Here is a 16,226-nt window from a genome sequence, read left to right as displayed (position 1 = left end):
ACCGACTAGAAACCTAGAAAAATAGGTGCAGGAGTAGGCCATTCGGCCCATCGAGCCATCACCGCCATTCAATATGATAATGGCTGATCATCCAGAATCAGTACCCCGTTTCTGCTTTCTCCCCATATCTGTTGATTCCGTTAGCCCTTTTAGCTAAATGTAAAACACTCCCTTATCCATCAGGGCACGAATCCTCTGGGCAAGAGACTCTGCGCATCTACCCGATCTATTCCTCTCTTTGCTATTGGCTTACCGTCAAAGTTTGCTCGAAAGTGCAACGTCACTGGTCCAGAGCAACGTTGTAATGTCCAATGGGCTTCTTCTTTGGTTGAGTTTTCCAGAGGAACCGTTTGGATTTCTCCCCTGATGCAACCTTCCAGCTTTAAAGAGAAAGATCGCAAATGAAGCCACACACACAAAACATGCCTGGATATTAGATTGCACAATTCCACATTCACGTCTGCTAAATTATACCATTTAAAAAAATGAAAAAATGAAACACTATGGAAAATTAAGGATTTCACCCGAATTACACAAAAGTTGGGATTTCCATTTTAAAAGTCCATGTCAAACATAGTGATTCAAACATAGGTGGAGGGTGGTTCTCTGGATGCTTTCAAGAGAGAGCTAGATAGGGCACTTAAAATAGCGGAGTCAGATATGGGGAGAAGGCAAAGACGGGGTACTGATTGGGGATGATCAGCCATGATCACATTGAATGGCGGTGCTGGCTAGAAGGGCCGAACGGCCTACTTCTGCATCTGTTGTCTTTCTACAATTCTCTCCCTTTACAGTTTTGGTTAGTGTAGTGTAGAGATACAGCTTCGGCCCACCAAGTCCACGCCAACCGTCGATCGCCCATTCACACTAGTTCCATGTTATCCCATTTTCTCTGCCACTCTACACACTAGTGGGGTAATTTATAGAAGGTCCAATTAACCTGCAAACCCCCATGTTCTTGAGTTGTGGGAGGAAACTGGTGCATCCAGAGGAAACCCACGCGGTCACAGGGAGAATATGCAAACTCCACACAGACAGCATCTGATGTCAGGATCAAACCTGGGTCTCTGGCGCTGTGAGGCAGTGGCACTACCAGCTCCGCCACTGTGCTGGCCCGATTTCCGTAATGTTCTGTTACACCAGCATGATCTGTACATCGGCACTTTGCAAAGCCTGCAACATTGCAACTCGAAGGCAACCTTCCTGAGCAGGTCCCAGCCCACGTCTGTGACCCCAGCTTAGATAAGTATTCCACTTAACTTCCACTTCCTCAAGTATCCCACGCGTTCCTTACTATCATCATCCTTTCCCCATATACTGCACTTCCAGTCCCTGCTATAACCCAACCCTGGTCTGCTGCAGTTGACCTTTTGTTCTGGAGCCTCCAAAGGCCACCAGAGGCTTTACAATCTAGAGCCATTCTAGAGCCGATGTTGGCGGAGTCCAGAACCAGGGGTCACAGTGTAAGAATAAGGGGTAGGCCATTTAGGACTGAGATGAGGAACAACGTTTTCACCTACAGAGTTGTGAATCTGTGGAATTCTCTGCTACAGAAGGCAGTGGAAGCCAATTCACTGGATGTTTTCAAGAGAGAATTAAGCCCCTGTCCCATTTACGTGTCCTTGGCACACCAATTACGCGATCTCGTCTTCGCGATGAGGCGCACGGGTATCGTGTGGGACGCGCGGGATGGTGGCATGGAGAAGCGTGGAGGGGTATGGAGTTGTGTGCAGTATCGTGCGGCGCTCCGGGATTTTGTATGGAAACAAAATCTTCGCGCGCCTCCGGCATGACGTAGCACGTACGCGCACAGGCATATTGCGGTCCCACGATACCCGTGCGCCTCAACGCGACGACGAGGTCGCGTAATTAGAGTGCCAAGTACACGTAAGTGGGACAGGGGCTTTAGATTTAGCTCTTAGGGCTAACGGAATCAAGGCTTATGGGGGAAAAAACAGGAACGGGATGCTGATTTGGATGATCAGCCATGATCATATTGAATGGGCGGTGCTGGCTTGAAGGGCCGAATGGCCTACTCCTCTGGCACCTATTTTCCATGTTTCTAAATCAAAGGCTTTGGAAATACTCAGCAAGTTATTGATTAGTTACCTATCCACAGCACACTCCAGACGGTACCACTGTGGACATAGAAACATAGAAAATAGGTGCAGGAGTAGGCCATTCGGCCCTTCGAGCCTGCACCGCCATTCAATATGATCATGGCTGATCATCCAACTCAGTATCCTGTACCTGCCTTCTCTCCATACCCCCTGATCCCTTTAGCCACAAGGGCCACATCTAACTCCCTCTTAAATATAGCCAATGAACTGGCCTCAACTACCTTCTGCGGGAGAGAATTCCACAGATTCACCACTCTCTGTGTGAAAAAAGTTTTCCTCATCTCGGTCCTAAAAGATTTCCCCTTTATCCTTAAACTGTGACCCCTTGGACAACACAGCAGCTGCTGAATTTACAAGCAAAGTTCCACAAACAAAAACCATTGGCTTCCCACTCGATAACTGCTTCATTGTGCATTTGCAATTATATCTCCATGGATACCTCGTTGAGTCATTTGAATGTTTTAAGCACCTCTATCACATAACCTGTTAATCCTCTGCACTGCAATACATGCAAATTTGCACAAGCTGTTTTCATAACTAAATATTCTGGAGAACTGTTCATCAGTTTATTACCGGGACGAGACAGAGTAAATAAAACTACCACTAATTATGATTTTAGAAAATAAATGTATCCAAAAAGTCAAAAATTTCGGTCACACTTAAGCCAGAGGAGGACTATAATTATTTGTCATTTATACCTCATTATAAGTCATTTATATAGCCTACATAAATATTTCATTAAAATCTATTTATATAGTCAACATAATCAAAAACGTCCCTCCCCGGTCATTCCTTCTTCTCCCCGCTCCCTGCTCGACTAAAGTTACAGAAGCTTGAAAGCGCGTACCACCAGACTCAGGAACAGCTTCTTCCCCTCTGTTATCAGGCTTCTGAACGGCCCTTCCATAAGCTGGTGCACTGTCCGATTCACCTCTACCCCATTGCGGACATTGGACTTTGTCTCTGGAACTGATGCGCTACAATGCTGAGAACTATATTCTGCACTCTGTATCTTCCCCTTTGCTCCACCTGTTGTACTGGAGTTTGATTGTGTTTATGTGTGGCATTATCCGATTGGATTGGATAAGATAGCAGGCAAGCAAAAGCTTTTGACCTGGACTTGGTGGGCCGATGGGCCTGTTTCCATGCTGTATCTATCAACCACTCAATCAATCTAGATTGATAGTCTGGGCAATTGGAGTACTAATTTACAATTTAACTGCTGTTCCCCCTCTGTAACGTGACTTACAAGTAAAAGCTGCCATCAATGGTAACAATAGGGCCTTTATTTACACATAAATCAGAGAGCATTTATAAGAATGTTGGGCCTCAACTAGGGAGAGAGGTTGGGCAGGCTAGGACTTTATTCCTTGGAGCGCAGGAGGCTGAGGGGTGAGGACTGAATGAACTTTGTGTCTTCCACCACAGTGAAGAACGCTGTGGTGGATGTTTGTGTTAAATTCTATTGTGTATTGTGTGTTCTTTTTAAGTGTATCGCCGCTGGCAAATTCATTTCACTGCACCTTCGGGCGTATGTGACGAATAAATTTGACTTTGACTTATAGAGGTGTATAAAATCATGAGGGGAATAGATAAGGGTGAACGCACAGACTTTTACCTGGAGTAGGGAAATCAAGAACTGGAGGACATAGGTGAGAGGAACAAGATTTATTAGGAACCTGAGGGGCAACTTTTTCCACACAGAGACTGGTGGGTATATGGAATGAGCTTCTGGAGGAGGTCATTGAGGCAGGTACAATAACAGAATTTAAAATACAATTGGACAGGTACATGGATAGGAAAGATTTAGAATGATAGGGCTAAACGTGGGCAAATGGGACCAACTTAGATGTGGGGCTGATGGTCAGCGTAGACGAGTTATGCCCCTGTCCCACGTAGGAAACCTGAACGGAAACCTGTGGAGACTTTGCGCCCCACCCAAGGTTTCCGTGCGGTTCCCGGAGGATGCAGGTGGTTGCCGGAGGTTGCAGGCAGTGGAAGCAGGTAGGGAGACTGACAAAAACCTCCGGGAATCGCACGGAGACCTTGGGTGGGGCGCAAAGTCTCCAGAGGTTTCCGTTCAGGTTTCCTAAGTGGGACAGGGGCTTTAGTCTTGATTAGTACGGGTGTCCGAGGTTATGGGGAGGAGGCAGGGGAATGGGGTGAGGAGGGAGAGATAGATCAGCCATGATTGAATGGTGGAGTAGAAGGGCATAATTACAGTCCTATCCCATATGACCTTGTGAGTTGGGCTGAATGTTTCCATGTGGAATGACTCTGTGACTATTTCACGCACTCATCTAATATTTTCCATAAGCTTCTGAGCATTAAACTTGCAGTGGCTGTGGACAATCATTTTTCTCAATCCCCACCATCCCAAGGGAAAGATGTTTCTGTGGAACTGAAGTCAGCTTCCATCCTTATGTTTAAGAAAATCTATAGGCAGCCTGATCTATTGTTGCTATGGCAATAAATAATAAAGTACAAAGTTGCCTTAATTTCTCAAAGGGGCTTTTCCCGAAGACTAGCGAGTTGTACAGATGAATTGGTTAGAAACTTAGTTTTAATTCCATAGATAAGACTCTCAGCCTCTTAAAAAACAAAACAGAAAAGTTTCACCAACACTATCTTGAAACCCACCATTCAATATTAATTAAGGCCCTTTGCCATTTCCCGAGCAAAACAGGTACCTTTGCTAAAAGTTAATTCCCACCTAATTAATAATTTTAAAGTGAGCTAGAGATAAAATATTTATACTATTAACATTCTTTCTGAAATATAAATGTGCACTCCAAAGGGAAAAAACATCAGAAATCTAATTGGAATGAACAGAATTATAAGTGTACCAGATGAACACAACGCATCTAATCATAAACTCTACAACAACTGAGCCACAAGTCAGAAGGGAGAAAGTGAGAAGAAAGGATGCATTTATTAATTAATGCAAAGAGGGGGCATGGGCTGATAATTAGGGGCCGTGGCTAAAAGACAAAGATTCCCAATTCCAAGTGGAATTTTGCGAGCAATGTCTTTACTTTCAGATGCTTAGAGCAATGGTGCTGATGGCTTATTCGTGGGGGAACCAAGTGAACAGGCCAAGCCACTTCTGAGATCTGTTTTCATCTGAATTCAGAAGCCACATCTTTCCTGAGAGAGTCTCAGCATCAGTGCCCCCCTGACTCTGGACTTCTCACTGGTTCAGTAACGGTGCAGGTTTTGACACAGAGTGCTGGAGTCACTCAGAGGGTCGGGCCAAATCTCTAGAAAACAAGGATAAGTGACGATTCGGGTCCGTGACTTTCTTTGGTTCTGAAGAAGGATCCCGACATGAAATGCCACATATCCATGTTCTCCAGAGATGCTGCCTGACCCGCTGAGTTACTCCAGCACTCTGTGTCTTTTTCTGTAAACCAGCATCTGCAGTTCCTTGTGTGCTCATATTTTGCCAGTTTAATGTAGGGCCAGGTCATACCACATGCTCAGGGACACAAGGAACTGCAGATGCTGGAATCTTGAGCAAAGCACAAAGTGCTGGAGGAACTCAGCAGGTCAGGCAGCATCTGTGGAGCGAATGGATAGGCAATGTTTTAGGTCGGGGCCCTTCGTCAGACTGAAGGGTCCCAATTTGAAATGGGTCCTGTCAATCTCTCTCCGCAGGTGCTGCCTGACCTGCTGAGTTTCTCCAGCACTGTGTAGACTGGTTGCATTTGGGCACAGCTCTGAGGGAGAAGGGTCAACTTGAAGCATTTTACATCTTGAAATTTATTGATCTATTTAAATGTTATTAATTAATTACAGTTTATAGTTTTATCTTTCAATTTACATTTTTCATATTGTATTATGATAGATTTTAATTTTCATAAATTCATGTCCTCAGAGCAGAATTATGCCATTCAGCCCATCAAATACACTCTGCCATTCAATCATGGCTGATCTATCTTTCCCTCTCAACCCCATTCTCCTGCCTTCTCCCCATAACCCGACACACGTACCAATCAAGAATCTATTGTCAATCTCCGCCTTAAAAATACTAATTGACTTGGCCTCCACAGCCCTCTGGAGGCAATGAATTCCACAGATTCACCAAGTCAAGTCAAGTCAAGAGAGTTTATCGTCATGTGTCCCAGATAGGACAATGAAATTCTTGCTTGCTGCAGCACAACAGAATATAGTAAGCATAAATACAGAATAGTTCAGTGTGTCTATATAGCATAGACCATATATATATACACATAAATAAACAGATAAAGTGCAATAGGCTGTTATAGTTCAGAGTTTGTTTGATGGCAAGTTTAATAACCCGATGGTTGTGGGGAAGCAGCTATTCATGAACCTGGATGTTCCAGATTTCAGGCTCCTGTACCTTCTACCTGATGGCAACGGGGAGATGAGTGTGTGGCCAGGATGGTGTGGGTCCTTGATGATGCTGGCAGCATCCTCTGACAAAATAAATTCCTCCTCATCTTGTCTCTAAAGGTACGTCCTTTTATTCTGAGGCTGTGCCCTCTAGTCCTAGACTCTCCCACTGGTGGAAACATCCTCTCCACATCCGCCTCTTTCCAGGCCTTTCACTATTTAAAAAACTATATATTTTCCAATGTTTGTGAATGTGAAAGTCTTTTAAGCTTCGACAGCTGATGGTGGGAAGGCGTGGTTTACCCAGCTGTCAAAGAATTGTCGCATAAGGCCGCGAACTTAATATTCTTGCAAAACCAGGACAGATTGTAGGAAGGATTAGTGAGGAGTGTAGATGAGGCAGGAATTGTCGGGATGTTGATGACAGCAGAAATAATGTTGTCATCTTTCAACTTACTTGGCACCTCATGTCATCAGTATATCCGAGTGCACTTTACCTGTGACTAATTGCTTCAGAAACATGGGGGGACCATATTTCCCATTTGGAATTTTTCTTAGAAACATGGTGACTATTCTGATGTGGGTGAATGTCATTGTGGAATTTTGTGACCAGCAAATGGGGCAGGGAGACGGTGTGTGTGTGTGTGTGTTGGGCGTGAATACCGACCGTACATTTCTGAGCACTTCTAGTTGTTCTGTAGTAGAACAACAAGCAAGTGGTTTAACCTCAAAAGGCCGCACGTCTTGTGTTGTAGAATCCCTACACTATCTGGCTGAAACTTCGGTCCAGATTAGCTATCCAATTACTTCAACAATACTCGGACGTATGAAAAATGTGCAAAGCACTGAGCCAAGCCGAAGCCTCAAAGTTCCCGAATATGGGCAGAATTTGGATTAGTTTTGGATAAAGAATAATTCCAGCTCGTTTCAATGTCTGAAATTGCTTTCTCAATGAACTCTGAGCTCCGGCCTTCATTATGCAAATCTCAGCTTTGTTAGTTGGCTCGTAATATAAACTGTGTGTTGCTATTTATACATGCTTGTAAAACCGACTTGTATCTATTAATGGGCTGTGTGTAATCAATCTCACGTCATAATATACCTGTTAGCACATGTGCCAGTGCATGGGAATAAGCATTACCTTATTGCTTGACAGGAGTCTGCTAAATCTAGCCATCTATGTCATTTTCAAAATGCACTCATATTTCCCATTTCTAAAGCAATCCTTGTTCTAAACAGAGGTACAGGTGCGAATTAGAATTCAATTCAATCAATTCCTTCTTTTCTCCGTATCAGCCACCAGAATACGTGGGAAGGAACTGCAGATGCTGGTTTAAATCGAAGATAGACACAAAATGCTGGAGTAACTCAGCGAGATAGGCAGCATCGCTGGAGAGAAGGAATGGGTGACGTTTCGGGTTGAGACCCTTCGACACGGTGAACAATCCCTGATCCAGGCATACACTGGCCCTAGCCCCAAACTCTAAAGGGCCTGTCCCATGAGCATGTGACCTGCATGCGGCGAGCGCGACCAAACCGGAAGCAGGGACCGCGCGGAGGTCGAGTGGGTGACGTGAAGTTCGAGCGAAGTCTGCGGGAAGTTCGCGCGTGGCGTACGCCGTCAAGACGCTGCATATGCCCGTCGAGGTGGTGCGTCCGCCGTCGAGGCGGCTGCGGGCCGGCTGGCCGTTGCCACGCGGAATTTTTGAACACGGTCAGTTTTTCGGAGCCCCGCGCGATGTCGGGACCAGCTCCGCACAACTCCATACGGCTCCGGCGATCGAAGTTGGACCGGCCCCGCGAGGCCGTACGGCTCAAGCGACCACGTTAGGTCGCGCTTGCCGCATGCAGGCGCATGCTGGTGGAACCGGCCCTTTAGGTCGCGCTTGCCTCATGGAGTCGCATGCTCGTGGGACAGGCCCTTAACTCCGCTGAAGGGTCTCGACCTGAAACGTCACCCATTCCTTCTCTCCACAGATGCTGCCTGTCCCGCTGAGTTACTCCAGCATTTTGTGTCTGTCTTCACAAGTTATAGTAGAATTTGGCCATTCGGCCCATCGAGTCTACTCAGCCATTGCCTGCCACCTAATTCCTGCTTTCTCCCCATAACCCTTTACACCCGTTCTAATCAAGGGCTTGTGACGTCAGCTGACACACAGACCACTTATGGTCGATCCCTCGTCAGTAGTTACGAAGGCTGTAACGTGACGTCAGGGGCTAAGGGGAGTGGCCTGCTACATAAGCATATCTCACCTTGAGATCAACCCAGTCGATAGGTAGATGAGCTCGAGACAGCACCCTCGCTCAGCTACAGCAGCAATGACAATTATGTAAGGTAGACAAAAATATTGGAGAAACTCAACGGGTGCAGCAGCATCTATGGAGCGAAGGAAATAGGCAACGTTTCGTCCCGAAATGTTGCCTATTTCCTTTGCTCCATAGATGCTGCTGCACCCATTGAGTTTCTCCAGCATTTTTGTCTACCTTCGATTTTTCGGGCATCTGCAGTTCCTACTTAAACACAAATGACAATTATGTAAGTGGACCAAACTTGCACGTAACACCTGATTAAAGCAACTGCTTATTCACCGCCTTTGGTGTCGCTACAGGCTTGTCTATCTCTGCCTTATGCCCGTCGCACTTTGGAAACCTGAACGGAAACCTCTGGAGACTTTGCGCCCCACCCAAGGTTTCCGTGCGGTTCCCAGAGGTTTTTGTCAGTCTCCCTACCTGCTTCCACTACCTGCAACCTCCGGCAACCAACTGCAACCTCCGGGAGCCGCATGGAAACCTTGGGTGGGGTGCAAAGTCTCCAGAGGTTTCCGTTCAGGTTTCCTAAGTGGGACAGGGGCATAAAAAATATCCACTGCCTTGCCCTCCACAGCCCTCTGTGGAGATGAGTTCCACAGATTAACTAGCCTCTGACGTATCTTCAGGTACTAGAACACAACCGATACAGTTTAAAGGCTGCCCCTTCTCCAACTGCTCAGCAGATTAATTCCTACCAGAATCATCTGGTGTCCTTCTTTCAGTCCTGCCTTCTCAGCGGCAGAGGCTGGCTGTACTGACTGGATGAAAATCCCCCTCTCGTTTCCCCCGACAAAGGAGATTTCTGACACGAGGTTGTCGCCATCCAGGGTTGTGTGTTGCATTTGCTTCAGGGGGTTACTGATCTGGGAGGCGGAGGTCACAGATGGACGGAAAGGTCTGCAAAAATACATTTAAAAAACAAGAACATTATAATCGCTGGCACTTGCTAGTGTCGTTCAAATCACAGATCAGATATTTCTCAGATTCTCTCATCCGGGAACGTGTAAACCAAGAATAGACCCAACGTGCTGGGGTAACTCAGTGGGTCAGGCAAAGTCTCTGGAGAAAAAGGATGGGTGACATTTCGGGTCGGGACCCCTTCTTCAAACATCACCCGTTCTTTTTTACCCCAGAGATGCTGCCTGACCATTAGAGTGTCTGTCTTCAACATAAATTGAGGGGGAATCTTATAGAAACATTCTTGCTATAGAGAGAGTACAGAGAAGGTTCACCAGACTGATTCCTGGTAAGTCAGGATTTTCATATGAAGAAAGACTGGATAGACTCGGCTTGTACTCGCTAGAATTTAGAAGATTGAGGTGGGATCTTATAGAAACTTACAAAATTCTTAAGGGGTTGGACAGGCTAGATGCAGGAAGATTGTTCCCGATGTTGGGGAAGTCCAGAACAAGGGGTCACAGTTTAAGGATAAGGGGGAAGTCTTTTGGGACCGAGATGAGAAAAACATTTTTCACACAGAGAGTGGGGAATCTCTGGAATTCTCTGCCACAGAAGGTAGTTGAGGCCAGTTCATTGGATATATTTAAGAGGGAGTTAGATGTGGCCCTTGTGGCTAAGGGGATCAGGGGGTATGGAGAGAAGGCAGGTACAGGATACTGAGTTGGATGATCAGCCATGATCATATTGAATGGCGGTGCAGGCTCGAAGGGCCGAATGGCCTACTCCTGCACCTATTTTCTATGTTTCTAAACCAGCATCTGTGGTTCCTTGCTAAACATACAAACTAAGAAGTTTGTTCAAAAGGGAACTGCAGATGCTGGAATATCGAAGGTAAACAAAATTGCTGGGGAAACTCAGCGGGTGCAGCAGCATCTATGGAGCGAAGGAAATAGGCGACGTTTCGGGCCGAAACGTCGCCTATTTCCTTCGCTCCATAGATGCTGCTGCACCCGCTGAGTTTCCCCAGCAATTTTGAAACTAAGAAGTTTGACTGATTGAAAAAAACAGCATGAAAACAGGCTCTTCGGCCCACTGGGTCCATGCCGACCATCGACGAAGGTATTTGATTCTCATCTCTCCCTTCATGCTTACAGTGAGCTCATTGGAAGTTCATGTCGGGAGAAATGTCGGAGGGTTTGGAAATTGCTGATTTGCGATCACACATCATCATCGTTGTACAAATTCCAAATTATTTCCGGTGAATTTAATCAGTTTCCAACCAAGTCACGAGGGAGGTCTGAATAATTGAACCAGATCTTGTTGGAGATAATAATGAACAACTGCCAATTAACCTTTCAGACAGTGAGACAGTGAACAAATTGAACTGTGTGTGTCTTTGTCATTCAGGTCATAAATTAGGAGTGGATATTTCTTAACATGTCAACATTTTTTTTATTTTTTAGATTCTGTCTTCCCTCTATCCCTCTCATAGAGTCATACAGCGTGGAATTCGGCCCAACTTGCCCACACCGGTCAACATGTCCCAGCCACACTAGTCCCACCTGCCTGCATTTGTTTCATATCCCTCCAAACCTGTCCTATCCATGTACCTGTCTAACCGTTTCTCATCCCCAGCCTCAACTACCTCCCCCGGCAGCTTGTTCCATACACCCACCACCCTTTGTGTGAAAAGGTTACCCCTCAGGTTCCTATTAAATCTTTTCCCCTTCACCTTGCTCTGGGCAAGAAACCCTGTGCATCTACCCGATCTATTCCTCTCATGATTTTATACACCTCTATAAGATCACCTCTTATCCTCCTGCGCTCCAAGGAATAGAATCCCAGCCCACTCAACGTCTCCCTGTAGCTCACACCCTCTAGTCCTGGCAACATCCTCGTAAATCATCTCTGCATGTCCCGCTGAGTTACTCCAGCACTTTGTGTCTATCTGTGGTTTAAACCAGCATCTGCAGTTCCTTCCTACACATTTCTCTGTACCCTTTCCAGCTTGACAACATATTTCCCGCTCTTTATTTCCTTTTCTGTCCCTTATTTAATTCTAATTCACACTTTTTTTTTGATGATGATGATGGTCTTTTCGTTTCCATTGACTACTTGAGTGAGGAGATGGGCTGGTAGCCCTGCTGTCCACCAAGTTCAACAGATGCTCCACAGAATTCATTGCCCCTTCATCAGCTCACAATGCCAGCAAACCGTGGAAGAAGGATTTTTCAACTGCGAGAAATGTGGAAACATATCTAACTAATGATGCAAGCAGCAAAACCTGGCTTGGAATATATTATTCTATTAAAGAGGGAACAATATTAGGGAGGTATTGCCAACAACTGCACAGTTTGAACAATTCTGCTGTTCTTGCTAAACAGGCAAATATAATGGGTAAAATGAAGATGAAAGAAACAATGAAGTTTATCGCCGAAGTAGAATGTTGTGTGGCTCTGCTCAGAATACTCATGTCGTTTACCCTTACCTTTCCAAGGAGAATTTTCTGAAGATGGCATCGACGTGCTCGAAGTCACATGAATCCAGTGCTTCCGATTGATAGGATGATGAAGATGAATAGACAGAGGGGGGCCCGTGCGAGATTCTCTCCTGATATTCATCTAGTTCACAACATGAGACAGATTAGTAGTTGCAGCCATACGTTGATCTTGTAATGAGTTGACATTGCGGGGGGGGGGGGGGGGGGGGGGGGGGGGGAAAGCAAAGTGCTGGAGGAACTCAGCAGGTCAGGCAGCGTCTGTGGAGGGAATGGACAGACGATGTTTCATTATGGGACTGAGTGGACTTAATCCAAAGAAGAGTCCTCCCAACCCAAAATGTCATCTGTCTATGTCCCTCCACAGATGCTGCCTAACCTGTTGAGTTCCACCAACACTGTGTTTTGCTCAAGTTTCCATCATCCACAATGCCTTGTGTCGCTATCCACCTCAGTTTTAACCTCCCTTCAACAGCTTTTGAGGGAGAGCGTTCTACATCCTTTCCAATGAAGAAGTGCTCTCTCTCTGAACCATCCTACCAACAACTAGAGAGCAGTCCTGAGCTACAATCTACCCCAAAGGAGGCCCTCGGACTATCTTTAATCGGACTTTACTGGACTTTATCTTACACTAAATGTTATTCGCTTTACCCTGCATTGTCACACTGTGAATGGCTCAATTGTAATCATGTATAGTCTTTCTGCTTCTCTGTACCCCGTTGCACCTGATAATAATCTAATCAATATCACAGCACCGTGGCTCTGATCTTGAGGCTGCTCCTGGCCTCACTATAAAGCAAAATAATTTCTGCACCGATATTATCTTTCTTAATTGTATTACGTTATATCAGTCTTCTGCGTGTGACGAAATGCAAAGTTTGTCTGTGGTAACACTGGTAATATCTTCAAAGGCTAAGATATCATTCCAGTTGCCTGCAGTATCCAGAGGGAGGGCATTCTATCCAGAGCTCTCTACAAGGGTGGCACGGTGGTTGAGTTGGTGCCTCACAGCGCCAGAGACCCGGGTTTGATCCCGACTGTTGGTGCTTGTCTGTACGGAGCTTGTACATTCTCTCCGTGACCTGCATGGCCTATCTCTGAGATCTTCGATTTACTCCCACACTCCAAAGGCGTACAGGTTTATAGGCTAATTGGCTTGGTATAAACATAAAATGTATTTAGCGTAAAGGGCCTGTCCCACTTTCACGACTTAATTCACGACCTTTTTTACTCGTGGACATTTTTCATCAGGCTAGAAAAAGCGCTGCGACCTACTTGATGCCACAAGTACCTACGACTAGCATCACGGCCTCCTACTACCTCCTATGACCTTGTGACGACCATGCTGCGAGTATGAGTCAAGGGCAAACTCGGCAGAGGTCGTGAATTAGGTCGTGAAAGTGGGACATGCCCTTAAGTGTGCGGGTATTGCTGGTCGCCGCGGACTGAGGGCCGAAAGACCTGCTTCCGAACTGCGTCTCTGAACTAAAGTAAACCGCTGTGCAACCTGTTTGAAGGGCCTCCCCGAGCACGTAGATCGCGCACGCCCTCTTCACCTCCAATCCATGACGCTAATCCTCGCACCTCACTGATCGGGATATTTGGCACCGAACACAACTCACCATCTGTCTCTGTTTGGTTGATATCAAAGTTATAGCAGCAGATGCTGTCGATGTCCTCATCTGTTATACTGTCAAAAAACAGAGCAGTCAGTGATGTGTGAGAGACTAACAGAAAACATACATCAGCAGTGCCAGACCCATGATCACTGAGAATATCATGGTGTCAACAACATGTCATCACAGAGGTCAAAGTTGTCCGTTTTTGAGGAATTCACCAGCAGGAAACATTCCCTCACCATCCCCCACTCCTTCCCTGATTACAGGCCAAGCGTTTAGTTTACTGTCACATGTACCGAGGTACAGTGAAAAGCTTTTGTTGCCTGCTTACTAGTCAGCGGAAATACAATACATGATTACAATCAAGCCATACACAATGTACAGATTCATGATAAGGGAGTAACGTTTAATGCAAGGTAAAGCCAGTAAAGTCCGATCAAAGATAGTCCGAGGGTCAACAAATGAGATGGGCATTGGTTCAGCACTGCTCTCTAGTTGTGGTGGGATGATTCAGTTGCCTGATAACAGCCGAGAGGAAAATGTCCCAGAATCTGGAGGTGTGCGTTTCACACTTTGGTACCTTTTGCCCGATGGGAGAGGGGAGAAGAGGGAGTGACCGGGGTGAGACTGGTCCTCGATTATGCTGCAGGCCTTGTCGAGGCAGCGTGATGCACAATAGCATGTTTGGTTTGCCCTTTCGTTAACAAAGCATGCGTGTGGCCCAAGTCTGAACAAGGTTTAATATTCCTGCTACATTGTGCATTGTACAGCCAACAGGTGGAGAGTACACTCAAATCAAAGATCCCTCTCACAGAAGCTGATCAATCACCTCATGTGGCGAATCTGCGGGATTTTTGCCACAGATGGCTGTGGAGGCCAAGTCAGTGGATATATTTAAGGCAGACATAGATCGATTCTTGATTAGTATGGGTGTCAGGGGTTACGGGGAGAAGGCAGGGGAATGGGGTTAGGAGGCAGAGATAAATCAGCCATGATTGAATGAGTAGACTTGATGGGTCGAATGGCTCCTATCACTTATGATCTTATGATGTCTAGACTGGAGAGACAATCAAGAAACTGAAGGAAAGAGATGACACTGGATGAATCCGAGATTTCCTTTGGGGTAAAATACAGTAAAACATAGATATTGCTTAATCATAGAAACATAGAAAATAGGTGCAGGAGTAGGCCATTCGGCCCTTCGAGCCTGCACCGCCATTCAATATGATCATGGCTGATCATCCAACTCAGTATCCTGTACCTGCCTTCTCTCCATACCCCCTGATCCCTTTAGCCACAAGGGCCACATCTAACTCCCTCTTAAATATAGCCAATGAAGTGGCCTCAACTACCTTCTGTGGCAGAGAATTCCAGAGATTCACCACTCTCTGTGTGAAAAATGTTTTCCTCATCTCGGTCCTAAAAGATTTCCCCCTTATCCTTAAACTGTGACCCCTTGTTCTGGACTTCCCCAACATCGGGAACAATCTTCCTGCATCTAGCCTGTCCAACCCCTTAAGAATTTTGTAAGTTTCTATAAGATCCCCCCTCAATCTTCTAAATTCTAGCGAGTACAAACCGAGTCTATCCAGTCTTTCTTCATGTGAAAGTCCTGCCATCCCAGGAATCAGTCTGGTGAACCTTCTCTGTACTCCCTCTATGGCAAGAATGTCTTTCCTCAGAGACCAAAACTGTACGCAATACTCCAGGTGAGGTCTCACCAAGACCATGTACAACTGCAGTAGAACTTCCCTGCTCCTATACTCAAATCCTTTTGCTATGAAAATGCTATGATTTTGCTATGAAATCATTTGATTTGAATTGAATTGAATACATTTTATTCGGCAAGTATGTACACATACAAGGAATTTGCCTCGGTGCTCTGCTCGCAAGTAACAACCCGATATACAGTAGACAAATAAAAATAAAACATTGTAATTTAAAGATGTGAAGAATAAAATGAAATACCAGGGCACAAGGAGGCGACAGACTTTTGGCTGTTGAATAGAGCTACTGCTTGTGGAAAAAAGCTGTTTTTATGTCTGGCTGTGGCGGCTTTGACAGCCCGGAGTCGCCTTCCATTCCCATAATTGAATCCAAAAAAGCAAGGTTCCAAATACAAATTGATTTCATATTTCACTAATTAGACTCAGTGTCGTACAGAAAAGAACCAGGTCCTTTGGCCCAACGTTCATGCCTGATCTATTCTTCCCATCTGCCTGCAATTGGCCCATATCCCTCTAAACTTTTCCTATCCCTGTACCTGTCTAAATGTCTTTTAAATGGTATTATAGTATCTGCAACAACCGCCTCCTCTGGCAGCTTATCCCATATATCTATCGATAACTGAGTGAAAAAGTTGCCCCTCGGGTTCCTATTAAATCTTTTCCTCTTCACTTTAAACCTATGTCCTCTGGTTCTTGA

General features: G+C 45.6%; 1 protein-coding gene across 3 annotated transcripts in view; it reads right to left on the bottom strand.

The window, feature by feature from the left end:
* The window catches only part of card11 (caspase recruitment domain family member 11), a 224,257-nt gene that overhangs the window by 39,839 nt on the left and 168,192 nt on the right, over window positions 1–16,226 (bottom strand). For all 3 annotated transcript variants that reach the window (XM_033041134.1, XM_033041137.1, XM_033041135.1), the window contains 4 exons: window positions 13,806–13,873; window positions 12,175–12,307; window positions 9,482–9,683; window positions 254–380 (listed from right to left, as the gene is read on the bottom strand). In XM_033041134.1, coding sequence (XP_032897025.1) covers window positions 254–380; window positions 9,482–9,683; window positions 12,175–12,307; window positions 13,806–13,873 — 530 coding nt within the window. The remainder of the gene's footprint in view (window positions 1–253; window positions 381–9,481; window positions 9,684–12,174; window positions 12,308–13,805; window positions 13,874–16,226) is intronic.

The sequence above is a fragment of the Amblyraja radiata genome, chromosome 22 (genome assembly GCF_010909765.2).
Source record: "Amblyraja radiata isolate CabotCenter1 chromosome 22, sAmbRad1.1.pri, whole genome shotgun sequence".
In the NCBI taxonomy this organism is placed as follows: Eukaryota; Metazoa; Chordata; class Chondrichthyes; order Rajiformes; family Rajidae; genus Amblyraja; species Amblyraja radiata.
The sequence above is the reverse complement of the archived record's forward strand: the minus strand, read 5'-3'. Positions and strand labels throughout refer to the sequence as shown.